Source organism: Apteryx rowi, unplaced genomic scaffold, assembly GCF_003343035.1.
Source record: "Apteryx rowi isolate R43461 unplaced genomic scaffold, aptRow1 scaffold_43, whole genome shotgun sequence".
Taxonomy (NCBI): Eukaryota; Metazoa; Chordata; class Aves; order Apterygiformes; family Apterygidae; genus Apteryx; species Apteryx rowi.
Window position 1 is genome coordinate 3,728,270 of NW_020450683.1, and position 27,504 is coordinate 3,755,773.

Genomic DNA, 27,504 nt, shown 5'->3' on the forward strand with positions numbered 1-27,504 from the left:
TCCTGATCAGGTGGCCTGTAGTAAACACCCACAACAGTGTCACCCATGCTAGCCTGCCCTTTAATCCTTACCCATAAGCTCTCGACTCGCTCTTCATCCACCCCTAGGCACAGCTCAGTACATTCCAGTTGCTCTCTCCCATAAAGAGCAACTCCACCACCTCGCTTTCCTGGCCTGTCTTTCCTAAAAAGCACGTAGCCATCCATGACAGCACTCCAGTCATGTGAGCTATCCCACCATGTCTCTGTAATTGCAATGAGATCGTGGCCCTACGACTGCACACAGATCTCTAGTTCTTCCTGTTTATTCCCCATGCTGCGTGCATTGGTGTACAGGCACTTCAGAGAGGTGATCGAGCATGCAGGTTTCCCAGGAGGGGTAAAAGAGGATCCTCCATAGCCACATCCCATGCGCATCCCATCCTGACTCTCCAACTGGTTGGCGAGAGAATCATTACAGAACTAAAAGTCCTTTGGTCTCTCCACATAACACAATTCCTGTTTGTCATCGCTCATCTTTTTTGTGAATCTCAAGAAATCACATCCAAGCTCTGCTAATTTACTAAAGCTTATGGGGTTGTCACAGATTCTTGCACTATAAAGGTGTATTTCCCCCGAGTGGGAATGTAATATGTAGTGTCACAACAGTTACTTTGTGGAATCATCTTTCCTTCTGAAGACATATATTGAAGTGCAAATCTGTGACACTTGAAGCCAAATTTCAGCTTCAGGACCTGCAGATTTGCTGTCACTATCACCAGCACAACAGTCAGTACACTGGTGATATGCTGTTCCACAACACTGAAATGTTCCAGGGGGGATCTAGATCATGCCCATGGATGCAGGAAAATAGGAAAACATGGGGGCATTTTACTACCTCAAGGACCTTCTCTGTTAATGAGGACTTTGCAAACCCTCTTCTCCCAGCCCTCCTGTCTCAGATCTCTGGTATCAAGTTTCATCCTGTTCACAGGAGCCTTTATCTCTATAGCAAGGATGGCAATGACTGTCCATGACAGATTGCTCCTGTTCTTCTCTAGTTCAGGCAAGCTTGAAAACTAGGCAGATATACTTGCTAAGTGAAACAGATTTCCTGGATTGTGTTTGCATTGTCCCTTTCTTCCTCCATAGTGTGATCTTGACATCACTCAGGTATCTCTTGGAGATAAGGACTCTGGTCTCTCTTGATTCAGCTGGCTTGTCTCCCTACTGTGTCCTCCATGGTCTGCCCTCTTGTTCTCATAGTCCATGTTTCCTGGGCTCCCTAAAGGGTTAATGTGGCCATATACACCTATTTCTGATTCATTTCATCAATGAGATTTCATTATTGTGTTCCCAGGGCTCAGGTGACCTTGGTCTCATAACCTCTTCTCTTTGTAAATGAGGGCAGCATTCCTGATGACTTAAGAGTAGGAAGAGCGTGGTTTCATAGCTGACCCTTGTACACTGTCTCCTAAATAAAGTGAGAGTTGAGGCTTGACCAGGACATTATCTCCCTAGGGTTCCTCTTGTAAATCACACTTCTAGGGCTGAGTTTGTGCTTCATACCCTGTATACCACCAGTGGTCTGTCACTGTGTTTCTGAAGGACTAAGTCTTCCAGGACTAGGTCTTCCAGGAAGCCATTTGTACTGTTCATTTCCACTGCAGGAAGGTCCAGAGGCTCTCTTGTATCCATGGACCAATTGTCCAAATGGATGACCACCTAAGTGCAGACCTGCTGCAAAAAATGCAAGAGTCAACCTCCCAGAAGTAATCAGCATTTATTCCATTACTGCCCAACAATTCCCTTCATGGGGCTATACAGTTTGTTTCAGCAAACATGATGCTATTCCCAAAGCAATCAGAGCTGATACAGCTTTCAGTAGTTCAGTGCAACCTTTGTTGTTTGTCTAATAACTGCTTACATTATTGCATGTGTATTTCCCTAAAAAAAAGGTAAGTTCGTTCAACATTGTAATAATTTGTTTTGTTTCTGAGGTTAATGTGACAATGCCTTATAAATTTGTTAGAAATTTGTGGTTAATGATGTTATCATACAAGATTTTCCAGCCAAATACTAGCAATAACAATAATAGCAATAGCAAAAGCACTTCTATGTTTAGCTTCCCAGGTGAAGTTGGTGGGTGATAGGTACTCCTCACCTTTGTAACTCACACAGCCGTGTACAGAATCAGCAAAAGACATAGATGCCAAAAACAGCCCTAAGGCAGACCTTAGGCACCTGAATCCCAGAGTGTGATCCCTTAGAGGTCTTAGATGTTCAAGAAAATATCAGTGAATTTAAGAGTACCATTTAGATGCCTATGATAGTAAAACAGCGTAGGACACTAACACATCACTTCCACATTGCCAAGAGTGTAGGAGATCCAGGTTGCTGGTCACCCCCAGCCCATGGTACTTAAAATTCACAGTTAATGTTTTTAAGAGACTGCTTCAGTCACTGAACTGGGGGATTTTCTGGTGCTAACAGTCCTTTCTTGTCAAAGCTGGGCTCCTGGATGGATACTAGCATCATGGGCCCAGAAAGCCAGCCAGGCCAAGGCAAGCTGAGCACAGACTTACACATGGGTCACTCAGCTGAACATGGGACAAAGCAAATCTGATCTCTGCACCCAGAACTTGTATGTCAGAAATTAATGGATGAATTAAAAAAAAAATTATTGAAATAGCACAGAAGCAAGGACATCGCAGAGCTGGCCTAGGTGCCCTCCTTTGCCAAAGGGAATCAAACCAGAACCTCACACTGCAGACATAAAAGTGCTGGGAAGCCAGTTCTACTGTAGACCCCATTCACAGCTCCTGAGTCCCAATCCTCTTATTTTTCTTCCCACAGGAGGAAAGCAAAGATTTTGTGCCTAGTTCCAGAAGAAAACAATATGGCTCTTCTGAGTATCTTTCACAGGTTGACACACCAGGGAAAAGGCCAGCCTCCAAGGTGGACCTGCAGGACACTGAATCCAATCCCCGTGCACAGCTGGGTGTCCAAGCAGAGGAGCAGGTATGTGAACTCAAGGACCATCCAGAAGAGAATTCGATTTGCAAGGCGAGAGGCCAATATCTGAACTGACCTCCCAGTAACATAACTCAGAGAACTTCTGTGCAAATGAGGGTAAATCTTTTAGGATAAATCCAGTCTTGAATTAGCACTTCTCAGAGGTGGAGTGTCTACTGTAACTCTTGGTAAATTATTCTACTAATTTCCCATACTGGTAAAAAAGTGGTACCTTATTTTTCTGTTCTTAATTTAACTTGTTTCAACTGGCTTTGTGGCTAGACACCTTCTCCAGGGAATAAAAGGCACTGTGTCTAGTCATCTCCAGCCACCCATTTTGTATTGGACAATCGGGGATGGAGGAAAAAAAAGCATTTGGGGAGAAGAGATCAAAGCATCTGACTCACCCCCTTCAGCTGGCTGCTGTACCACTATGGTGCTTGTCTACTGCTACACACCTGCTCCTCTGCTTCCTAAACCATGCATTTCTGGCTGCATAGAGAAGTGGAGAATGGCCCATGTTATGGTGATGGTGACTTACTTGCTGAGATATGAAAATATGTATATTCCAGCCCCCTTCATTTGTAAAGAAGCAACAGGTTTCCAGGCAGTGTTTCAGACTTTCAGTCCAAGATGCACAACTATGCTTATATGTATATATGAAAGACTGATTTTCTTTTTTTCCTGGCATTTCCTCTTTGCTTGTGTAGCTGCCCAGAGCTCAGCATGTTGCCAGTGTGAATCCTAATTTAGCTAACAAAATCTCTCTTGTTGATTTTGTAGGGATTTAGGCACCTAACCCAGCATTGTGGGGCACCTGGCTTCAGCAGTGGAATTCTGTCCATGGCATCACAACACAAAATGTTTGTTGGCTCTGGTTCAGAGCTTATCCAGTGTGCAAACCCCACAGGCTCTGACTTCCAGCACTAAAAATACACCACAGACTGCAAGAGTTAGACTGTGGTCTTCCCATTTTACACATCCCCTCCAGCAGGAAATATCTTAAGACCTCAAACCTGTCTTCAGCATAACTTAAACATTACTGGAAGTTCATAGGAGTTACCGAGCCCTGATTTGTCAGCATCAGGGCTGCAGAGAGGCAGCTGAGAGCCCTGCAAGGTCATTCCTCTTGGTGAAGATGCACAAAGTGAAGAACCAAGGGGAACACAGTTCTAGCTGAGCTTCTTAGATTGGTATCTAGAAATCAGTAGTGTTTGCAGTACAGAGAGGTGAATTAACACAGTCTCTGCTGGTAATTAAGAAAAGGGACTCAACAGAGATGTTCTGTGTGGTCACTGAGAGGGGTTAATCACAGTGAGATTCATCTGACTCAACACAGACATCTCTACCTGAATGGATGTGCTGTGCTGCTTTTTCCTCTGCAGATACAGTCAATACAGAACAGAAACTTGAGTGAGTTTAGGTTACCGTAACACAGACACCATCATTTGTCAGCTGGATCTGTCTTGCTCAGATGTCCAGTAGCTGCAATGGGAGCCTGAACACCTTGCACATGGAGACATGTGCTCTATAGACATCTGGTGTTAGGGCAGCTCAATCTTTGCTGTCAGGTGCTGGTTTTGCATTTGCAAAGTCCACCTTCCTGGCTTAGAGATGGGTGCTGGGTGTGCTCCAGCATAGTAAAAGATGATGGTAAAGCCTATGGGGACAGGGCTGAGTAATTCTGCTTTGGGTTTATTCCATTATAAACCCCGACAGAACCTCTGTTTTTAACCACATACATGTCTTCCAAGCTAATCCTGCTCCTTCCCTTCTACCTGCCTTGCCCTCAGGCCTGGATCTTAATGAGCTTTGGGCTAGCTGCCCAAGCAGAATGGTGATGCTTGTCCCAGGGCAAAAATGCTGCCAAAGGCAGCCACAGGTCCTGGTCAGTCTGTGATACTGTGGGGTTCTCTCTTATAGGGTGTTTCCCGTTCCTGCTGGACAACATCTAGGAGATGAATTGTATTCCCTTCCACCAAGTGAACACTCTGCATAGCGGAGCAAGAGACAGGATATTACCAAGCTCACAGGTGTCACACCTGCGTTGTAACCTCTCCAGAGGCTTCAGCTAGCCTGAAACCAGTTTTGCGAGGTACAGGAGCTTTACCAGTGAATTTTCCTTCATTGCTGAAGAGGCAGCTGCAGAGACTTTGCTCAGGGGACTTCCACTTCTCATCTCTGTACCTGCAATCTGAATTTTCTCCATGATGATAGGTCTATCTCCATATGGAAACCTTGAGTGCATGGTCACTCTTTCAAACTGAACTATGGTACTCCCCGGAAAGAGATAAATCCTCATTAATCACCTTTATTTAGACAAGATCCCAGAAGTATCCCTGTGACTACAGTCCACTTGCCCATGACAGCTGTCACACACCTCCACAACTGAAAGCATTCAGTTCCTAGTGAAAGTTTGCATTCTTCTAATACACTCTTATTAACTTGAGTTGTGATCACCCCTGGTACCTGTGTTTCCAGCACCCTCGATCTGTGGTCAGGAGGAAAACATTCCCTACTGATTGCTTTATGCACACTAACAGGAGAAGGTGAACAGGGAAGGAGAGCAGAAACTTGTTTAGAAGCAGTTTCTTTCGCATTGGTGTCAGCCTCTGCCACAAGCTTTGCATGAGGCAAGACCTACTCGTTACCGGCTGAGCTCTTACACTGAGCCAAACAGTTCACTCAGCAGTGATACTTCCTCCTGCCTTGGACTGGCATGCTTTTTTGCCCAAAGCTTTATGTTCATCAAACTCCGCAGGCACCAGCTCTGCTGCTCATTCTCAGCCATTGAACACTAAGGGACAAAGAAATGCTTTTCTTGTGGCTTGGGGCACAGAATGCCCTTCTTCCTTCCAAAAAACAGAGGGGAGACTGAACCCTAAGCTGAGCTGCTGGAGGGCTACCTAGGCCACCCCAGGCTATGTCCGTCTTCAGAGCCTTCCCATCTGCCTTGGCTGGGACCCAGGTACAGCCAGAGACCATTGCAAATACACAGGTATGTTCCCTTGTTAATGTCCACAGTACAGATGCAAGGTGGCATAACTGTCAGGGGGAGCCACCACCTCTCCACAGTAGCCCCAGGTGGTGCTCAAGTAGAAGCTATTAGCACAGCAACTGCCCTGAGGATGGTGATTGAGTGAGACTATCCAATCACACATATGTCTGTCATATTTCTTCCCTCTCCCTTGGTTATATATGCCTTAATTCTGAGAGGTAAATGAACCGAAAAAAGAACAGAGTTAAGTTGGAAAATATCTATCAAAACACTTATGTAAAGTGTTTCCTAAACGGAAAGTGTTCCAGTGATAGGATTTTTTTTTTTTTTTTAAATAAAGTTTGAGTGGAGGAAGATTTTATCTTTGAAAAAAAATTGTTTTCCTATGCAGTTTTTAGATTTCCCCCCCCCAAAATTTATATTTTTAACATTTCATTTTATTGCTTTTAATTTCATGTTGAAGTGTCAGGTTGCATAAAAACACAAAAAGATAATGCTTTTAAATTAGTACTAAGTGCAGGTGCTCTAATAAATAAACTGTTATCAACTACTATTTCTTACCCCTTCATGAGATGGCAGTGCTAACAGAGAATGGGGTAAATATCAAGTATAACAGAAAAAGCTTTTTAACTGCAAAATTTCAATTTCTTTAGTTTGAATTTAGTTTGAATTGAGTTTAATTCAGATTTCTGAAATTCTCTGCCACACTCCTCTTCCCGTTTATGGGGAGATGTTGAAAAACTGGTGCTTATTTTGCAATGTGAAACTAAAATACATTTTTGAACTAGCCTATGAAAGTGCAACATCCACCCTGATCAGCTCACCTCRCTCAGGGTGTGACTGTATAGCAGGACCACCATAAAAAAAAGTTGCTGAGATTGATTGCTTTAATGATACAAGCTTCCCTTCCCCCTTTGCACAGTCTTCAAGGCTCTTCACAGCTCATATACAGCACCTCAGCCCGACCAGCACCGACATGTGCTGTAGCAGTGCTCTCATGGGTCATGCTTGCTTGCTAGCTAGTCTCTCTCTGCCAGCCCCAGGATGTTGGGTTCTGGCTCTTTTCCTCCTATTTTCATGTTAGAGGAAATATTGCCCTTCATCTTAAAAAAAAAAAAAAAAAAAAAAAAAAAAAAGCAGCTACCTCAGGCCGTTTTCCATCTGTTTCATGGCAGATGTTGCTGTGAAAAACCTTGCCATGCCAGTACCGCCATTCCATAGCCAGCAACTTGAATGCCTCGTGCAATAACTGCTTTTTGAACCTGGGAGTTGGCTTCTCAAAGGATCCTTGGCACATACATGCCTCTTCAGACATCCACAGTAACTATTTACCACCATTTACGTTCCCAGACCTGCTGCTCAGCTGCTGTACAGCCATATAAAATACATCCAGCTGTAGTAACTATGGAAGAACCGCTGTCAACCTACGTGACATTGCAGTTCAATCCTACAGAGAAGGAGAGTATGAAATTCCCCCTCTGTCCTGTGTCAGTGCTGTCCTGAACTGGCAGCATGGTTTTGAACAGTCAAATGCAACAGCTGGACAGGCAGCATAGCACATACACCACCACAGAGGATGAGGATTGCTCCAAGCATCTACTTCATGGCTTTCCTCACAGTGACAATCACTGTCCTACAGCAAGACACTGATTGTCCAAGTCCCACAGGAGATGCACACATTCACTAGCCCCCTTCTTTTCAAGTTTCTGGCATTGCTCCAGCTTAATGCAGTGCTTCCAAGGCTCCTTCCAAGGGAACTGGTTTGAATCCTGGCAATGAAAGCCCTGTATCTTTACAACAGTACGTGACAGGTTAACATAGGCTTCCCTGCAGCCAGTCACAAAGCTCTGGCTAACCCTACAAATTTCAGCCCCACAGCTCACCCCAATAATGCAGCCACATTCCTGAAACCAGGGGAAAAAAAACACACCAGTGGCAAAAGTTGCTGTTTTTCTCCTCCGTCAACCAGAGCCTCTCTCTTCCTTAGCTAGAGCCAAGGGCAACTGAAGGGAATGTCATTGCTGCTCTAAATGTACTGTCTGATCACACCGCACAGTAAGAGCCTCTCAGATGGACACAGCAGACCCAGCAATGCAACTACTCTGGCACTATCTGCTCTCCTCAGGTGCTTCTCACAGAGTAAGTTTGTCTCCTCTTCTCCAGCTGCTTTGTCCTCAGGGAGACAAAGCAAGGCTGAAGGCGGCCTTAGTCCTTCGTTCAGTATTTTACAGCACGTACCTTGAATTCAGGCTCAGTCTCACTGCTTGCAAGTAATGAATATAGATGTCATTCAGTAACTGTAAACTGGGTTATTTTACCACAACTGAGATTAAATCTGAGAAAAACCCTTTTTAAAATTGAAAGGGGCCATGCCCTCTAATCATGAGTGCAATAGGAGCTGATTGTATTGTTAAACTTATAGTGATGACTTCAGGAAACACGACGTGTTTTACTCAAATTGCACACTTTTTTGAACAGCTGTAAAATAGAGTATATGTGTAAATATTGCCATCACTGAAGAAATATTTGTAATTTTAGCATATAAATATATCAGGCTTTTCAGTGGACTTGATGATGCTGAGAAGCTGTGCATCAAGCTTTCGGATAATTCCAAAGTTGTAAATGTATTTGCTGTACAGAGGAAGCGTGTCAGTGCTCTGCCTCTTCTCCCAAGGAAACAAAGAGACTGGTTCCTTTTGGAGAGCCAGCAGCTTTCACCAGAAAAGGCTGAAGCCGGCTTGGGGGCCAGCAGCTTGCTACTTCATGGAGCTGCTTCCTTTGTATCTGGAAATGGCACTGCAGCTTCCCTTGGTAATGCCGTGAGCAGAACACAGCCTTTCCAGCAGCTCAGGTAGTATGGAGGGAGGACAGCTTCACATTCAGCCACCAGTGCCAAGTGTTGTCAAGCTGCAGCTCACTGGACATTGATGAGGGGAATCTCTTTCTGCAGACAGAGCCTCCAGAAAAGGGGAAATGGCAGAAAGTACAGGAAAGGGTGGCAACACCTTGGTGCTCCAAGAGACAACTGACACGAGCAATTTCTTAGCTGCAGATTGAAGCAATAGTCATATTGGTGTTACCTCTAAATAGTAGACCTCATCTCTGCCACCCCTGCACATCACTATGGAGTGGTTCAAACACTGCTACAAGGCCAGCCTCCAGTGGACTGCTCTACACATGATGAAACATGAAGCCATTTTTCGCAGAGGCCTCTGAGGGTCAGTAAACTAAACACCCAAAGGATTATCTTCCTAGGCTGTCCAGCATGCAGTGCAGACTCCTGCCTTGAGGAAGCAGCACTCCAGACTGCGTGGAATGTATTTTTAAGAGAAGAAATCTATTTTTTTGTATTTGCAGACATATGTTTGGGCTGGGACAGCTTAGTTACAAGACAGCAATGCAAGAAATCTTTTCATATTCACAGGCTCGTCCAAGTCAAGCGACTTCTCCAGGGTTACAGTATTCCCTATTTTCCTAAAGCAAATTTTGTGTCCAATAGAGCTATTGGCACTGTTTCACCCTCTCAAAATCCTCTGTCTCAGCATGCTTAACAGAGGGAAGTCAGCTCTTTCCTCCCAAGGCTGCCCATATAGCAGATACAGATGGTGCTCACCTCTTACACAGTGCTCTTAGTCTGCATGCCAAACGTAATCACACTTTATCTGCATGTCTTTCCTGACTCGAACATTGTCAGCTCTACAGTATATAACCAATAAAACTCACTCTTTTTACATGTTTGTGGTGTGGTATTTAAGGCTGTGGCTGAACTACTCACAGTGTTCATTACTCAAAGGTATTGGCTTCCCCCACTGAAGTGCTGACACAGCCCAGCTCTAGCCTGCAGTATATGTGTTACTGCTGATTCTCACTATTCCATTCCTACTTTTTTGCCCTGAACACATCTCCAGGCAGATGTCATACCCATTCCTAGACCAGTCATTTAAGGTACAGGCAATGCATATGCAAATTGCAAATGAGGTTGAACACAGCCACTCTCCACTTGCACTGGATGATCTGGACTTGGCATTTCTGAGAGCAGGTTGGAGGAGTGTTCTTGCAAAGGGAAACAAGCTACTTCCTTCTTTAGATTTCCTTCACTCAAATAGGATAGACTGGAGTGAAAACAAGATCCACTGGCCTTCTGGCTAGAGGATACAGAGGCCAGTAGAGGTGGCAAATTCTCCTCCGTGCTTCCTAACTTAGTGTAATATGCAGATACCATCTAGCAAAAAACATCCCCCCCAACACACACACCTTCCCCTGCTCAACTTTCAGGCATTTTTGATATTACACCATATTATGGACCCTAGCATATGCAGGGCCATCCTCCATGACTATCAACCCATTATTTGGAGAGAAGTACATTCATGCATTAAGAGCCTTTTATCAGAAAAATTCTCTCCTTAAAATCTGGTTTATTCTGACTGCAAAACTGGACATTGTTTCAGAAGTTCTAAACAACTGAATGCATTACTGATACTTCCTGACACTTTAGGAGCCATTCATAGCTGTCACTTCATCCATTACTCTCAGGCCAGAGCTCATTAACTAGAGGTGAAGTCCTGCAAACATCCCCTCTCTTATATTTATCTAAGAAAAGCGACTTCTGACTTGTCTGAGACCTCTCCTTCTGCCCCAGTTCACATAGGCAGCTGCTGAGCATCATGAACTTACAGAGGTTGCTCTTTATCTCTTAATCCTTACAGTAGCTACAACACAAGTGCTGCTTTGTCTGGCTTGCCAGGGACAGCAGAGATTTGCAAATGTGTAAAAGAAGAGTTAATATTCATAGCTTCCATGCCTGCCTTAAGTCTCCCCCAGGCCAACACCTCATGTAAGTACCACGTGATGGTTCTTCTCATTTTTATGATTTGAGGCTGAGCTTAACACTCCTGAGTAAGGATGCTGCAGTGTGCTGTTTAGCCATAAAAACTTTGTTTTTCTTTAGTCTTCTTTACTCTGTTCTTTTTGAGTAGTTGTTTCTACTTACTCTGGGGGCTTTAAGTAGTTTTCACATTGTCTACAAACAATTGTACTCTTTTACTAACCCAATTGTCAACCTTTCTGCTTTTGCTGTGCCTGTGAGAAGGTTGTTGCTGTGAAAAAACTCCTTAATGGTAACATTTTTAGGAAGATCCTGCATGCTGCCCAGGATCAAATCAAGTGTTGCTTCTCCTCTTATGGGTTCCTGATCAGCCGCTAATACAACTGTTAATAGTGTGTGAAGTTTTAAATCTGATATCACATCCAAAGCAGCATTTACCCAAGCYACAAGGGTAGCTGACAGGTCTCCTTAACTGTGTTTCCTGTCCTTGCAAACTGATCTGCTTACCATCACTATCACAACTCCAATTAGAAAAATAGTCCTAATACACCACTGCACTTATACAGGTCTAGATTGTTTACCTATAGAGCCTATTCCATTTAACTGTAAATTCTTTTAACTCAGAGCGCTGCTTCTTCCCTGACACAGGGACATGGCTTGCCTTTACCCAGCTATTCACATTCCCACTGAGTACCTTCCTTCCAGCACGTAATCAGTGTTTATCTTTGTTACTATCCTTATTGACATCCTTTTTAATCCAAGGCACCTGAAACCCAGTCTTATTTCCTTGTTTTCTGGCATTTACATAGATGCACATACTCAATTGTTTTGGCTTTTTAGTTCTCAGCATTCAGCTTAAACTGGAATCCGTTCCAGTCATTCTGCCTAGCTTTCATCAGCCTGTGGAGACAAAAGTTTAAGTATACCAAAACCATTCAGTCCCCCAAAAGATTTCTTCTGTTAGACACACTCCAAACATACGGATGGCACCAAGTCACGCACAGCAGCCACAGCTATAAAAACACCACCAGATTAAGTGTCATATTTTGTATCACTTAGTGACATCACTTAGTGACATTTTGTATCACTAGACATCACCAAGTCCAAGAGAGGGAAAAATTTAAGCTCATTCTCCTCAGCCTGCTGAGGATTCAAACAAACAGCTGTTGGTCCTAAGAACATGGTAAAGCAAGGAGGGAGCTCCTCCTGCTGAAGCAGTCATAGTATAACCCAAGAACACAGTTGGATCAGGAGGAGAATAAATGAGTACCTGGGTCCCTAAGGTTGTGGCTTTGTCATTGCAGAGCTTAGTTGGGAGGGGAATTACCTAACTCTGTCCAAAGCTTCCTTGGACTCCAAAGGTTACATCTGTACTAGAACAGTCCCAAGCCTGTTTTAGGGCTTTAAGGCCAAGCTGTGTCATGTAACTCATATCCACAGATTTTTATCCCACCCTTCTCCCCCATGCAGAAGTAGGCATTTCCCTCCAGCCTCCTAACAAGACAGCCACAGCCAGACTGCCTCCTCATAGCACAGTCCCCAGCCCATGCTACTCCCACACTGTGCCCAGGCATTAGGGAGAGAGTGAGTTGGCACAATCCCCATACCAGGGAGCTTGCTCACAGTTTGAGTATGGACAAGTGCATGCCAGCATCTAAGACATGTTTTATTTCCTAGCATAGGTTTTCACACAGAACAGCCTTACCTCTTAGAACTACCTCCCTCTATATTTACTGTCTACTAACAGACTAGCCAGCTACTACTTTTTAAAATCATCATGTTATCAGGAACACAAACCGTTTCCTTCTTTGCTGGAAACCCCAGTGTTTCTCAGTGAACATATCTGACATTACTTCTTATGGACCCAGACTGAGACCCAGCACTGCTCTCACTACCTTTGGCACATAGTATCTCTGTGTTACTTGGGGCTGATCATACCGGTTGTGGTGCCGAGGTAAGCTAACCATCATCCCTCTAACAATGAGGGAACGAGGCCTGGATTAGCCATAAAATTGTCATTAACTTCAAGCTCCCACGCAGGATACTCCTGTGGAACACCCAATAAAGCCGAGATTGTAATGAAATAAAAACAAGTAGACTGAACTGGACAACTGGATGGAGGTGAAGGTCAAGACAAGATCATTCCTGTTTACCCTTTCCATCATGAAACCACACCTTCCCTAGCTCAATTTCCCCAGCTGTAGTTCTTCCATGTGCCTTCAGGCCCACCAAAACCTCACCTGCTGCAGCCCCTCCTATCACAGACCAGCTTCCAGGACCTCCCTTTAGGAGCAGCTTTGCTACCTTGTCTCCTCAAATGGCTCGGCTACCGCTAAGACTGTAATGAGTTGCCAATAAAAGGGAATCTGTTTTCTCCAAAAGTTGCAGCATCTCTTCTGCTTCTGAAAACATGCACAGGGCCCAGCAAAGACTCTTCACACTTCAGCTGCAGAAGGATGCTGAATGTATCGTACCCTCATCTTGAGTCCATCCATCCAAATAACCTAAAATCTAAGTAAATAATGTCCTAGATTCTTATCCACTCAAAGAACATGCTCCCTCTTGTGCTGACCCAAACCAAAATGAACACTGGAACAAAACAAGAACATGCTGTATATAGTAGGAGATAGCAGGAAACMCGGCAGTTCTGGGCTAAGGCTCATACATGAAACATCAGGTAGGGCACAAGGCTTAATAAAGGCAAATGGAGTACATGGAGTACTCCAGTCATGTTGCCAATCTTAAATTAAGTCCTCTGTCATTTACACCTAAATAACTCTCGTTTTCTGTTGTTATAAACAGGAATTCAGTAGTCTGTTACATACATTGTTAATTACAGTAATATATTTCCACACTTACCTGAGACCACCAAGCAGCAGTGTCCTTAGTGAATCAGGAAAAAGTATCCAAATTCTGCAGTTTGACAAGCTTTGCACGTTATGCAGGAGCCAGCTTAGTAAGTTTCTTCCTTAGTCACAGAATACAAAGAACAGGAGTACGTTATCCAAACATCTGTTCTAACTCTGCCAAGGACCTTGAGACTGGAGACATTTCTGTCCTATAACAGTATCAGTGGGTCATGGCTGAGACCTGAATCTCCCCAGGTATTAAGTCACGAGCACACAAGACATAGCAAAAAAAAATCTGAAAGAAAGGTATGCTGGACTACGAGAAAGACTGAGTCCCCGAGGACTACATCTCATATAGCACCAAGGTAAGTAATTTCTATTTTAAAGTGATGGTCYACATGTCTGTTTTAAGCTTGGCTAACCTGTGCTATTCCACACAGAGTTACCCAGAGGTGGCTTGGAAGCAAAGCAAACATTAATTTCATCGCCATTTCCAAAATCTAGCATAATACCTGGGCACTCAAGCAGAGGAGCAGTATTTGGTGCAGATATGAACAGGGAACTCTTCAGAAGCTTTGGAGAAGCATGGACACACTGAACACCGCTATGAGTGTTAACACTGTGCTGCTATAAGGTGCTTACTACCAGGGAACTACACTCAGCAGATTACTACAGTCTAAACCAAGTGGTTATCCAATGTCTCTGCAAAGAGACCTGTACCTAGGACCACTCCACAAAGATAAATGAACACAGGAGCTTCTGAAAGGCATGATCCCATAGATGGAAAAAAGGACTTACCATCTAAGGTGGGTTGGCAGGCAAAGATAGCTCTGTCCTGTCAAGGGTAAATTCTAGAAAACAGGTAATCTACCCTCATTCAAAAGAAATAACCTCAGAGATAAAGTTACTGTGGGAGTTGGGGAGGAATGGATGGGTCTGATGCACTGTGCTTCATTGTTCTCTTTTCTACAATTCATTGCAAGACCCCGTATTACCTATTTACTTAGAGGAAACAACAGCAACCAGAAAAAGTCCCTCCATGGAGAGATGCAATAACACTGATGAGGCCCAATAAACAATTTAATAAAACAGAGATCAAAACTTTTGGCCCCACAGGATAGCAGATCCCCAAGCATAAGATATATCCACAGCACTCTGTGAGAGTTGGAGAAAACAAAGGGGTCTGCAAGAGAGAAACAATAAATGGAAACTATCACCAGAAAGTCCTTGAGCTCAGGCAGGACATGGTACTAACACCATCCGAGGTGTGTGGATGTGGCTGATTTGGCCACATACCATTAAGGGAAAAAACAAAACACCCCACTTAGTTCATTTTGACAAGTAAGGTTGCTTGGTAAATCTCTTCCCACCACCACCAACTATTTTCCTTCCTGGAGAAGGAGAGGCTTTAACAAAGAGCAGTCATCCAACCCATGAGAGATCATACTGGGGGTGTATGGATGTAGGGTCCTGCACTACCAGAGCTCAAAGGAAAGACAGCCCTAATTAACAGACTCAAAAGCCTTGAAACTATTTGGACTTCAAACTAAGGACACAGTGAGTTTCCCTAGAAGGGTCTGAATACAAGGAGAGTCTACACAACTAGCACAGAGGAAATGTATATGATTAGGTGAGATAAATCCCACCCTAAGTAGGTATTTCACAGAATCACAGAATCACAGAATCACTGAGGTTGGAAGGGACCTCTGGAGATCATCTAGTCCAACCCCCCTGCTCAAGCAGGGTCACCTAGAGCACATTGCACAGGATTGCATCCAGGCGCATTTTGAATATCTCCAGAGAAGGAGACTCCACHWCCTCTCGGGGCAACCTGTTCCAGTGCTCTGTCACCCTCACAGTGAAAAAGTTTTTCCTCATGTTAAGATGGAAATTTCAAATGTTATCATAATTCTTTCCCCCAAATCTTCCATGAAACATCTTTGCAGTCATCCTCTTCATCAGCCGTCTTTCATTTGGTACAAGTCTGAAGTTTGCCCTTCATTGTGCAGCTGAGTCCACCTCCAATACTTCGATATGGCATGAATGGTGACAACTGCATTTCTTAAGCTCCACAACTGGACACCTGTGAACAGTCACCTGATGAATCTTTTTGCTTGATATTTTATGAAGCATGTACTAAAATGGACAATATTTGCATGAGAAACTGCAAAAAGTTATTCTGAGTATATCAGTCCAAGAACAGGCCCATTATTAATGTAATTGAAGCATGGCCAGTCTGCATGTCAGCCTTCCTTACTCCTACATTGTGCAAGACACCAAATGGTTGAACAAACAGCTACAAGTGTGACTGTTCTGTATTTCTTTGAAGGATGGACTCTATAGCCATATCGCACTATCACGTGACTGGAAGTCTCCTGGTACCACATCACCGTGGCCTTTAGTTGGCCAGAAATGGGAAAGAACCACATGTGATAGAGAAATTGGTCTGGTATTCAGTTCCTTATCTCCATGTATGAATTTCCCGACCAAGAATTTTATGAACCTCTGCACACAAAGGCTTCCAGTGCTAGACTGTGCATTCTTGAGATGAATATTTGTGTTGAATTTTCTGTTGTGTTTCTCAGMACCTTTTACTGATGTTTTCCAGTGGGTTTTTAAACAACACATTGACTTTATGCCAATGGCACCTAGTGCTAATGAACAAAGGGATACCACAAGCTCTGCAAGAGCTTTGCCAATACAGGCCAAAAGACTTTGTAAACAGGCAACAGCTTTCAGCAGACGAATTGGCAAACCTGCAAAAAACTAATTTGAACTTCATCTTCTCCACTGATCTATCTAAAGTTGACTTGTTGGGGTTTTTTTAATGTATTTATCCAGCTGATGCTGCTAACACCTAGAGAATAAGATCTAGAAGCATGCCAGTAATTCTCTAATAGCCACCTATATGCAAGAATGGTAGTGTAAACATTTCAAAAAAACATTTCAATATTCCTTCCATATGAGTAAAAAACCCTGCACCTTCAGAATTTAGATACATTAAAAATAAAAATTAATTGGCAAGAGCAGCAAGTTTACAAACCACCACATAGCATCCAATTCTCTTTTGGTAACCATTTTTGGAAAAGTAATTCATGTGGAATTATCACCACTTTTAAAAAGAGTCTTGAGTTAGATTTGTTTGTATATTTCAGAAGTTTGGTCACCTCACTTTATGGATTAATTTAGTTTATGGCTTAAATCCAGAAAGATCAACTCTAGGCATCCTATTGACTAAAACAGCCTCAGTTGAATTTTCTACCCATTATAGCAAGGGACTTAGTCAGCTGAAAACTTTCATAATAGAGAGAAAAAAACCCCAAAAAACCCAAACAAATGAAAACAACCCAGTGAACTTGCTCCTCTTGGTTTATCATCCAGTCAATCATTAAGATAACAAAACAGGGAGAACCCATGCTTTGTAATTAATTTCCATTACAGGCAAGACCATAGCAAATATTGTAAATTCCATATAAAGACTGAATATAAACACCTTGAGCTAACAGTAGTCCATTGCAAAATAGATGCTAGCACCAGATAAAAAGCCAAGCATCTGGAAAACTGAGAAATACAAAACTTTCTGCAGATTCATCCCACCCAAATTCACAATCCTGCCTGCTGAATGCATGCATTCACTCAACATCCAGAACTCTACTGTAGATTATTGTGGTCCTTCATGTTTAGTACAGAAATGGAGCTCCCACTAGGAAAGGGCATTGTTTTCTTCCAAAGCGGGTGCCAATCTGTTTTGTTCTCAGAAACAGAGTTCACCTATCCATGGAGTAGAGTGAGAAGGGGCAAGTCCCTGAGAACAAGTGGGAAAGTGATGCTACAGAGGGTGCAACCAAACATGATTGCAAGGTTTTGTGACAATGCCCAGCTACCTCAAGTCTGCAGTAGAGGTGGTTCATGATCTGCTGAAATAGATCAGGCGAGTCCTACAGGGAAGGTAGGGCAAAGAAACAGCAACAAGTGGGAGAATGACTGGACCGTAAGAAAGGATGCTGAGATGTCAAGGGCTTGGTAACCCATTTAGTTGCAATGCCATCTCCTCCTCAGTAGGTCACAGTGGTAGGAAAAAATGTGGAGGCAGCACTTGAAAAATAGGAACAGCTCTTCTGGGTCAGACCAAAGACCCATCTAACAGACCCTAGCAAAGGACAGGGAGCAGGTAGAGCAGCACAGTCCTAAACACAGACACTGATAGCCTGGACTGGGAGCCACCATCTGAGGCATAGCTGAAGGCAATCCAGGGATGATAGGAACAGCAGAGCAAGAGCTGCTAAATATTGGGTGAGTACCTGCTCAAGAGGTACTGCATGCTGGCAGTGCTGCAAGGAGTACAAGACCCTCCTGCTCCTGGACAAGCAATGGAAGCTACACCACATGGCCTGGCAGAGCTGACCCATCACTAAATACCCAGACCACCTTTTGCTAGATCTGCAGGCTCTAGCTGGCTTTGGGGTGACAGTGTATGCCATGTTCTCCCCCTCCATCCCAGCAATCCCACATGATGCAACCAGAACAAGAAGTACCAGAACAGTCTTTGACCTTCACCCAGCCATTGTTCCCCTCTGCTCTGGCTGCAGGCAATGCCACTGTTCACGGGCCAGGCAGGACTGGTGTTGTAGCACAGCAGCTCCAAGGAGTCCAGTACCCAGCCTTATCTGTACCTGTGCTGAGTCTGAAACACCTCTAGGAGCTGAAAGTACTCCGAGCTGCTCACTCACTTATACCTACTGAGCTTGTCAGTGGAGCCTGGCTGAGGAATAGGACCAGAGTCCCCCAAAACACTGGAGAAGGGCAGGGATCAGTAAGCCACTGATCACATTCTTCATCTGTACCTTCCAGTGAAAACTCTAAAAGCAACAAACAGGCTACACCAAATCACAGGGCCTCCTCCCAGCATCCCTTTCTTTTGCTCATCCATGTCACCACCACCACCTACCAACTCCTTGCATACCTTCAGAAAGGGTGGAAACTGTAAGGGATACCTTTTACTAGCTTTATCTCCACCTTCTTATTTCAGTAGTCACCATGCTTTTCAGGTGTCTTATAATATATGGAAGAGAGGAGACTTTGCTGATCACGGGTGAAAAATGAATCCCTCTCAATCAAACCAATGGCGACATGCAGAGGGAAAAGTCTGTTTCCATTTGAATGTCTCAGGCAAATTATTGTATGTTAGACAGACTTTAGCCTGCTGAATAATCTGCTAAAGTCTCAAAATGAACTTAAAGCAGGAGAACAAAGAAGCTGAAGATAACATGAGTAGACTGGTACAGAAGTGGCTTGATATTTGTCTAGCAAACATAGCTTGGCTATGTTAAGTTTAGGACTATTTTAGTTTCCAATGGGCCAAAAGTGCTTTTTTGAGTGGAGCTTGGCAAGATGCATGTGATCTCCCCCTCAAAACCACTTCTGCCTTTCTTACTACAGATCAGACCAGTGTACAAACTTTTCCTAATATCATCCTCTGAAGCTGCCAGAGAAAGTTGTAGTCCACTTGTCACAGGCTTGCATGCTGGAAACAAGCTCCAGTGACTTCCAGTAAGATTTTTAAGCATTCTTAAAAGACTGGTTTTGGAATTCATAGCCCCTTAGTCCTCCAGTTCTCCAATTTGTTTACCTTTTAAGCAAGTTAAAGAATAGTCATTCTTCCGTTCTTCTCTAAAGAATGTCAAGTAAAATGCTGATAACACATAAACAAGCCTGAGCACTGTCAAACTTCCTGCCCTGGTTAAGGACAGGAGAGCAAATCAGCATCAGATCATTCCTACACACAAGGTGGAAACTATTCCAAGCAGACACAATTGAATAGATGTGTTCCAGAGTAAGCAGGTTTAAGTCCAATATGGATACATCATATCCCCATCAAGAATCTAAACCGTGGTGAAATGGCCTTCATTACCACTGCTGATCAAACCAGAGAGGTCCTTCTTCTTAAGTACCATTATACAACCCATATTAATGAAAGTGAGAGCACCCCATTCTGAGGACTTAGCATAACAGTGATGTCAGAGCTGATGACAACTAAGTTACAGTCTAACCTCCCCCCTCCCCCAAACACAACAACAAAAAAACCCACAATCAACCTGTCAAATGCCGGCCAACTTTAGGAGAGCTTCTGATGAGGCCTTCAGTGAGTTGTATCATTCCAGGTAGTCTTAGCTGCTCAGGTTTAACCAGAAGAACACAGAGAATCTGGTTCTCTCATCTGCTCTGGTTTACATGTTTTTCAGTACACCCTTTCTCCCCTCTAGGACATGGAAGAAGTTATTAGCTATAATCCACCTCCTAAACAGAGAGCCTAACTTAACTTTGGGTCCTTTTTTCTTTCCTTCCTTGCACCCCACTTTTCCACTAAATTAACAAACGCTCCTCTCTAGCTTCCAGGCTGACCACAAGTCCCAAGGGGTAGCTATAAAGTCTAATCTTTCAACAAACAGCTAAAATGCTGGTAAGCCAGCTTTACTCTTCCTGTATTAAGGAGACAGTCCATAAACAGAGCTCAACAGATGAGGAAAAAAACCTGACCTTGCCAGATGCTGAAGTACGAAATATAGATGCACTCCAAGCAGAAATGACTTAAACAGCTCTCCTCCACCAGACACTCACATACAATTCATATCACCCAAAGAAAAACGGTCCTTTAAGATCACCTTAAAGGTATTCACAGTTGTTTGTCACTATCCATTCTTGCAGCAGGATGCCATTACACTCCAGTAGGTTGGCCCTGGATGGGAGAATCACACCAGTGAGCACAGCAAGCAACTCCTGATGTATCTAATATTGAGAAAAATGTTTGCCAGATCATAACAGGACACAGCTGGAGCAGGTACCCTTGCCAAAATCTAAGCAACTCCCAGAACTTTGATTCACCAACTCTGAGAGAAAAGATTCACCACTCTGTCCCTCTATTCTACCCATCAGCTGGACTTGCAACACTGAGTTATCGGTAAAAACAGGCAACAATCCTTTTATACAGGAGTGCATCCGGATCCCACAAAGTCCTGTTTTATAATTACTGATTTTCAGCCACCACAATTTAGACACTTTGCTAGAGCACATAAGATGAGAGTACTCTTGGCCAGGGACAGCAGTGTCACTAATCCTAACAACAAACCCCACAAATATGGAGACTTCCATAAGAGGCAGAAAGCCAGATGATAGAAGGTGGCACCTCAATTCCCAAATCCTTTTTCCCCATCTTCAGTCAAACTTTCCTAGCCAAGAGACTAGATCAGTTGTTGAGGGATTGTAAAGGTCTGTTACCCTTTTGTCCTGGAACAAATTTTCTCTGGCAAGCAGTGCAGATAGCCTTTAACCTCAACAGACACCAGAGAGCCTTGAATCTAAGTCTCTCAGTCATCCTTTGAACGACCTTCCTCTGTGCTCTGCTGGACTTCCAATTCCTGCCCCACTTCACTGGCAGTTTCCTGACCAAGCATCACAAGGTCAGTCTTGCCTCCTGAAGAGGAAGGGAAGATGAGTAGTGTTGCTGAGGAGTACCCCTTTCTTGAAAGGGTCCAAGTGGCAACAAATCCGCAAAGTTATTAGAAACACAGTGAGGGTAGCACTACTTTAGACAGAGGGTGGGGACAGAGGGTCCCCCTTGGCATCAAATCCAGGCACTTCAAATGGGCTTAGCACTTGACGCCTCATGGCTATGCTTAGGGACCCCTAGCTATTCTAGGAGAAAGCTCCTCAAAAAAATCCTTGTAACATATTTATCAGGTAACACATCAAGTTAGTAGGCTCAACAGCTTGTAGTTCTAGAGCCTTCTGAAGAGGTCTAAGATAATAATTGGGCATTTGAGGCCAGCTTAGCTTGAGATTTAAAAGAGGTGGAAAGGTCTTTTGGCAGAAGGTTATCTGTGTTCTGATGGATCAGAGGAAAGACCACTTTCAGCATCCTCTGCCACCACAACATTGCTTGTTGGAAGGATTTCTCTAGGGGAAGCCCCCTAAGTGATTTCAACATGTAATGAGAGAAACCAGGAGACAGACACCATCAGGAGGGAGAAGGATCTCCAACTACTACAAGGAAGCACATGAAAACAGTAGGAGAAATAACGCGAGAAGATGGAGGGTCTGCGGCCAAAGATGATACAGCTATAAACAACTGGGGCTGCAGTCAAGTGTGCGTACATTTTCATGAGGAAGAAATGCGGGCAGTGTAATTAGAGGGAGAAGCAGAGAACAAGAGAGGTACCAGTCCCGTAGCAGAACAGAAGGTACAAGGACATAAGGAAGCTGGGACAGATTGCACATGCACCAAAACCAGGCTCAGAGAGAGAGAGAGAAGAGTAAAACTAAAAAGGAAAAATTAAGTACAAAGAAATTGACTGTGAACAAAGGACACAGGAAATAAGCTGCAGAGGGAGGGAATGGGAAAATTTGGAAGAAATGAGAGAAGTCTAATGCTAACTGACAAAGGAAGGAGTGGGAAGAAGGACCTAAATGTTTAAATAGGATGGGATTGCCTTGTGTGCTAGAAGGAAGGCATGCCGAATCAATAAGAAGGAAAATACTTGGGAAAGCAGCCAAACCAAAGTGACTTTTGGAACCATAATGATGGGACTTGCAACATCTTCTCATCTACCCAGCAAAAATGAAACATGGTCCTCCAAGCTTTGGAAGGGGGGGTGGGGGGGAACACACACAGGCAGAACCCACAGTGTCCACGTGCAGCAGACAGGAGTCAAGAGATGAGGTCCCTTAGCTAGCTTACTTTCTAGGCAATACTGTTTCTATACAAAGAAACAGGAGTAACTTTTCTAGTTTATCTTGCAAATATCCAGTTGTGACAATTTCTTTTGTTGAGAGTATTTAATGAAACAGTATGCTTAGCATACTCTTTGGAATACCAACCCTCTTTCTAAAACAGAATGCACAGGATGCATATGGTGTAGCGATCAATGGGCCATTTTGAGAGGTTCTGATTTGCTGTTACTGGCAGGGAGACAGTTGCACTAAATTCTCAAATGACAGATAAGACTAACAGAACTTGGCCAAAAAATATTCTTCTTCAAACAAACAACAAAGTTTGCATATACTCTACAGTAAGCTACTATTAGTAGCCACCAGTTTCTAGAGGGCCTTTTGTGCAATTACCAAATCGTAAATACATGAATAGGTAGAAAACAAACTAAAAAATTCCAGCTATAAGCTTGACTCTCAAAAAGTATCTGCAGAGCCAGAAGAGTCTCAGACCAATTTGGTAATAAAGAATTCTGTGTACATTGACACTTCAAACAGTTGTAAGAGATTTAATAAAAAAGGATGCCAAGACAAAGGTCAGGTAAATTTTTGTAAGGCCATTCTAACGGAAGTGTAACACAGCAACTCAAGGCTGAGTCCTTTCAGCAGACACTGTTACAAGACCACAAAAATATCTTCATCTCAAGAACAAGTTCACAACAACAGCACTGTGGTTTTATCACTCCTCTTCTGGTACCTTCTACTGCTCTTACATGCTGGCAGCTTGCTGTGTGGGGACCCCAGGTGTAGGCTGGCGAGGCAAAGTATACATGGCCCCAAGAAACTGGTCTGCAATGCGACCTGCTTCTCTCAGTCCACTCAGTAAAGCACCATGAACAGTCGCAGGGTAGTTGCGAATTGTATGTTCTCCYGCGAAAAACAGGCGAGGAATAGGCTGAGAAAGGGAACAGAAAACACACTGTTAAGACCTGTGCACAGATTTAGTTTAGATTCTTTCAGATTCTGCAGCAAACATATTTTAAAAAGAATTTTAGAAGTCCTCTAATCATACAGCAGTCTCCATAGCATGAAGTTGCTGTGTATGAAGTACAGCCTTGCTATCAAAAATATTTTTGTCCTACAACTTATCAAGAAAATCTTTATATATCTTTCATTTCACAGGAGCATTTCATGTTTGTAATGACTAAATGTGAGGAAACACTTTCCAATATCATTGTTTTGATATAACGATAATAGAGCTCTACTTTACTTTAAGAACCAAATAGGCAGGAGAGGAGTCCACCAGCTGCATACTGAAAACGCATTTGAACGTTATATCTACAATGCTACAGAATCAAAAAAAAATAAATAAATAAAATCACAGAATGGTTGAGGTTGGAAGGGACCTCTGGAGATCATCTAGTGCAAGCCCTCCCCCCACCCTGCTCAAGCAGGGTCACCTAGAGCAGGCTGCCCAGGACCATGTCCAGGCAGCTTCTGAGTATCTCCAAGGATGGAGACTCCATAACCTCTCTGGGCAACTTATTCCAGTGCTCAGTCACTCTCACAGTAGAAAGGTGTTTTTTCGCCTAACATTCAAACCAAACTTACTGTGGTTCAGTTTGAACCCATTGCCTCTTGTCCTGTCAGCAGGCACCACTAAGAGGAGCATCGACTGTCTTCTTTACACACTCCATTCAGGTATTTACACACAATGATAAGAACCCACTYGAGCTTTCTCTTCTCCAGGCTGAACACTTCCAGCTCTCTCAGCCTTTCCTCATATGGGAGATGCTCCAGTCTCCTACTAGGAGACTCCTCCCTCATCTTAGTAGCCCTTCCCTGGACTCGCTCCAGTAGCTCCACGTCTCTCTTGTCCTGGGGAGCCCAGGACTAGACACAGTACTGCAGGTGTGGCCTCATCAGGGCTGAGGAGAGGGCAAGGGTCACCTCCCTTGACCTGCTGGCAACACTCTTCCTGATGCACCCCAGGATACCATTGGCCTTCTGGGCCACAAGGGCACATTGCTGGCTCATGGTCAGCTTGTCCACCAGGATCCCCAGATCCTTCTCTGCAAAGCTGAATTTCAGACGATCAGCCCCCAGCCTGTCCTGGTGCATGGGGTTATTCCTCCTTAGGTGCATGACTCTGCACTTCCTTTTATTGAACTTCATGAGGTTCCTCTCTGCCCATTTCTCCAGTCTGTTGAGGTCCCTCTGAAAGGCAGTGCAACCATCTGGTGTACAGCCAAACAGATTTACATGTGTAAGACAAATGATCCCTTCTGACCCTGGAACATGAACTCTAGCACAATACAAGTGAAAGAAAACTTATCCAGCAATTCAGACAAATTAGCAGTTTCTCTCTTTATACTGAGWCCCAAGTTACCTATTGACAGTGTCATAAGAAGCAGGAGGAAAATRGAGCTGCATGTATTATAGTCTGCATGATGCAATTCTATGCCTAGCTATGTTTATTAATGACTTGTATCACTACAAAAAGAATCTAAATAAAGTCAGAGCTACAGCCTCCTGCTGGTGTTTTCAGAATGGCTTTTGCTTTCAAGGATTCCACCACTCAAAGGGAGCTGGAGATGACTCAAGCCTATGCTGTGCTGGATCCCCATTTGGAAGAGAACTTTTGTTTCCCTCTCCTCTCCCTCTGGTTTTCACCCTCTCTCCTCCCTGTTTTATTCTCCCTGAAACTATTTACAGCTAGTTCTCCAGAGGCACGTGTGCTTAAAATCTGCCTCTGTTTTTTCAGCCTTTTTTTTTTTTAACTGAGTATTTGTAAATGCCTTGAATAACTTCAGGATTTAGTGGAACAGGCACTTTATTAATGTGAGACTTACTCCGCAAACACCATATGGTTTTAGAAACATGTAATACGAGAAATGGCAATGACTCTGGGAGCCTCCATCATTTGCTGCAAGGACATTTTAGGGGAGAAGTGGGAGGAAACAGGTGAAGTGAATTTCTACTTTTAACCTTTGGAAGACAGTATTAGTAGCCAAGCACAGAACAGAAAATACTAGGCAACAGTAACAGTGACAGTGTAAGGTGAAGCTCACTTTCAAGGATATGAAATAATCATTTCAAAATTAAACCTTCCTCTTCAGAATTTCAATGAAACATCTGTGCTTAAAGTCCTAAAACATTTACATTGTGCTTAATGTCCATTTTCCTGCTAGAAGCGAGATTACAGTTAGGTATGTGTCAAGGGAGAGGGGCAAGAGAGAGGGAGGGGAAAAATAAAGTTTGAGACTGAAAATCTACCCCACTTCACAGTGCAGAAATTTGTCTGCTTCTATGCCAATCCCAATGACAACTGCAATATATTAGCCTAAACCATCCCTCTTTCCTGTAACTCACTGAACTTCTAAGCTTGCCTCCTTTGCAAAAAGCAGAATACAGTAGTGTTAACCACCTCCAGGGGTCTCTGGTTAACATCACCATCTCATAACCAAACAGATGGTTGCCATTTTCCAGCTGACAGGCTACAAGCAAACTCACAGTGACTTGATTAATTCTGATTCATAACAAACTGCACTCAACTTCAGAAATCTTTAGAAGCAGAGTTTAAGAGAACCAGGTAACATTCACACAGGACAATTTTCATTTAAAAAATGTGAGTTTTATCTTAGAAAAAAACCATTCAGTTGTCATAGGTTAAGTTTTAAAAGAAGTCATTATGACTCATTTAAATGCAGCAATGACAAATAAATAAGCAGTGTGAAATACAATGCAAGTACAATATTTTAATACTGTGTTCAGACATTATCAAATTGATCTTCTGAATAAGAATGCTTGTTTTTTTGCTAAATGAGACAAAACCTGGGGAGGCAGAATTCCTGGATAGAAAACTGAGTTCTTTTACAGGTGCTAATCATTAGAGAGAAGATACGAGTTACCTAAATTGTTGCTGTATATAAATGACTTAGGAAAGCATCATATTTTTCTGAGGTATTTCTACAAAGAATTCAGAGATTCTCTCACCTGCGGAGCACCTGGAATGGCTGGTCCTGGAGTAATTGGTTGAGCCATCAAGTCATAGTCATTTCCAGAAGATCCAGCTGCTACATAGGAGTATGATCCCCGAGCCCAAGGGTCAGCACGCCAGCGGGATACCACAGTCTCTTTGGGCTGAGACAAGAGAGAAACATCAGTTGCTGACATAGTGCAAGTTCTACAGTTAGAGTAAAATAGCAAAGATGCAAACTGCAAGAATAGAAAACACAAAGTCCTTAAGCTAATGTTAATGGTGGAACTCCACATTTATATTCCATGATAACAAATATTATGGTAAATAAATTGTCTTCATTGGCAGGAGCTTTAATCCATTGAGATATATCGCCAGAAACTGTTCCACATAGCTTCTGCATTGAAACGTGGACTCTGTAGTCAGCAGTAGAGCTATACCGTGTACATTTCCTCTGTTTCTCCTCTTATTACCAAGATAAGGACAATACCCACTTCTCACTCCTTTTCTTTCAACCACAAAATATCTGAGTGTTTCTCTTGCTTTAACTATGGTATAGATCTCTGTAAGGTCTGTAACTCATCTGGGAAAATGACTGCACGATGGGCACCTACACAAACATCTTTATTTCTCCAATCCGTCTGGTCTGCCAAGGTACGGGTCACAGAATCGCACAGAATGGTTGAGGTTGGAAGAGACCTCAGGAGATCATCTAGTCCAACCCCCCCTGCTCAAGCAGGGTCACCTAGAGCACGTTGCACAGGATTGCATCTAGGCGGGTTTTGAGCATCTCCAGAGAAGGAGAATCCACAACCTCTCTGGGCAACCTGTTCCAGTGCTCTATCACCCTCACTGTGAAGAAGTTTTTCCTCATACTCAGATGGAACTTCCTGTGTTTCAGTTTGTGCCCATTGCCTCTTGTCCTATCACTGGGCACCACTGAAAGGAGTCTGGCCCCATCCACTTGACATCCTCTGTTTAGATATTTGTATACATTGATAAGATCCCCTCTCAGTCTTCTCTTCTCCAAGCTAAACAGGCCCAGTTCTTTCTTCCTAGAAGAGATGCTCCAGTCCCCTAATCATCTTTGTAGTCCTCCGCTGGACTTGCTGCAGTAGTGCCACATCCCTCTTGTACTGGGGAGCCCAGAACTGGAC

The 27,504-nt window shown here is 43.4% G+C and overlaps 2 protein-coding genes across 5 annotated transcripts in view; one reads left to right on the forward strand and one right to left on the reverse strand.

Moving 5' to 3' along the window:
* Positions 1 to 9,722, forward strand: part of LUZP1 (leucine zipper protein 1) — a 19,969-nt gene extending 10,247 nt beyond the window's left edge. Inside the window, exons 2-4 of one of the 3 annotated variants that reach the window (XR_003255261.1) lie at positions 2,835 to 2,999; positions 3,777 to 5,991; positions 7,167 to 9,722. Coding sequence is in view for 2 of the 3 variants with exons in the window: in XM_026076311.1 (XP_025932096.1) it covers positions 2,835 to 2,999; positions 3,777 to 3,923 (312 nt within the window). In the remaining variant the exon portion in view is untranslated. Of the gene's footprint in view, positions 1 to 2,834; positions 3,000 to 3,776; positions 6,352 to 7,166 lie in introns of those variants that run through there. The other 2 variants (XM_026076311.1, XM_026076312.1) reach the window with 2 other exon arrangements.
* Positions 9,723 to 22,917: 13,195 nt separating this feature from the next.
* Positions 22,918 to 27,504, reverse strand: part of KDM1A (lysine demethylase 1A) — a 54,844-nt gene continuing 50,257 nt past the window's right edge. For both annotated transcript variants that reach the window (XM_026076275.1, XM_026076276.1), the window contains 2 exons: positions 26,365 to 26,511; positions 22,918 to 23,323 (listed from right to left, as the gene is read on the reverse strand). In XM_026076275.1, the coding sequence (XP_025932060.1) occupies positions 23,138 to 23,323; positions 26,365 to 26,511 (333 nt within the window). In that variant the 3' untranslated portion in view covers positions 22,918 to 23,137. The remainder of the gene's footprint in view (positions 23,324 to 26,364; positions 26,512 to 27,504) is intronic.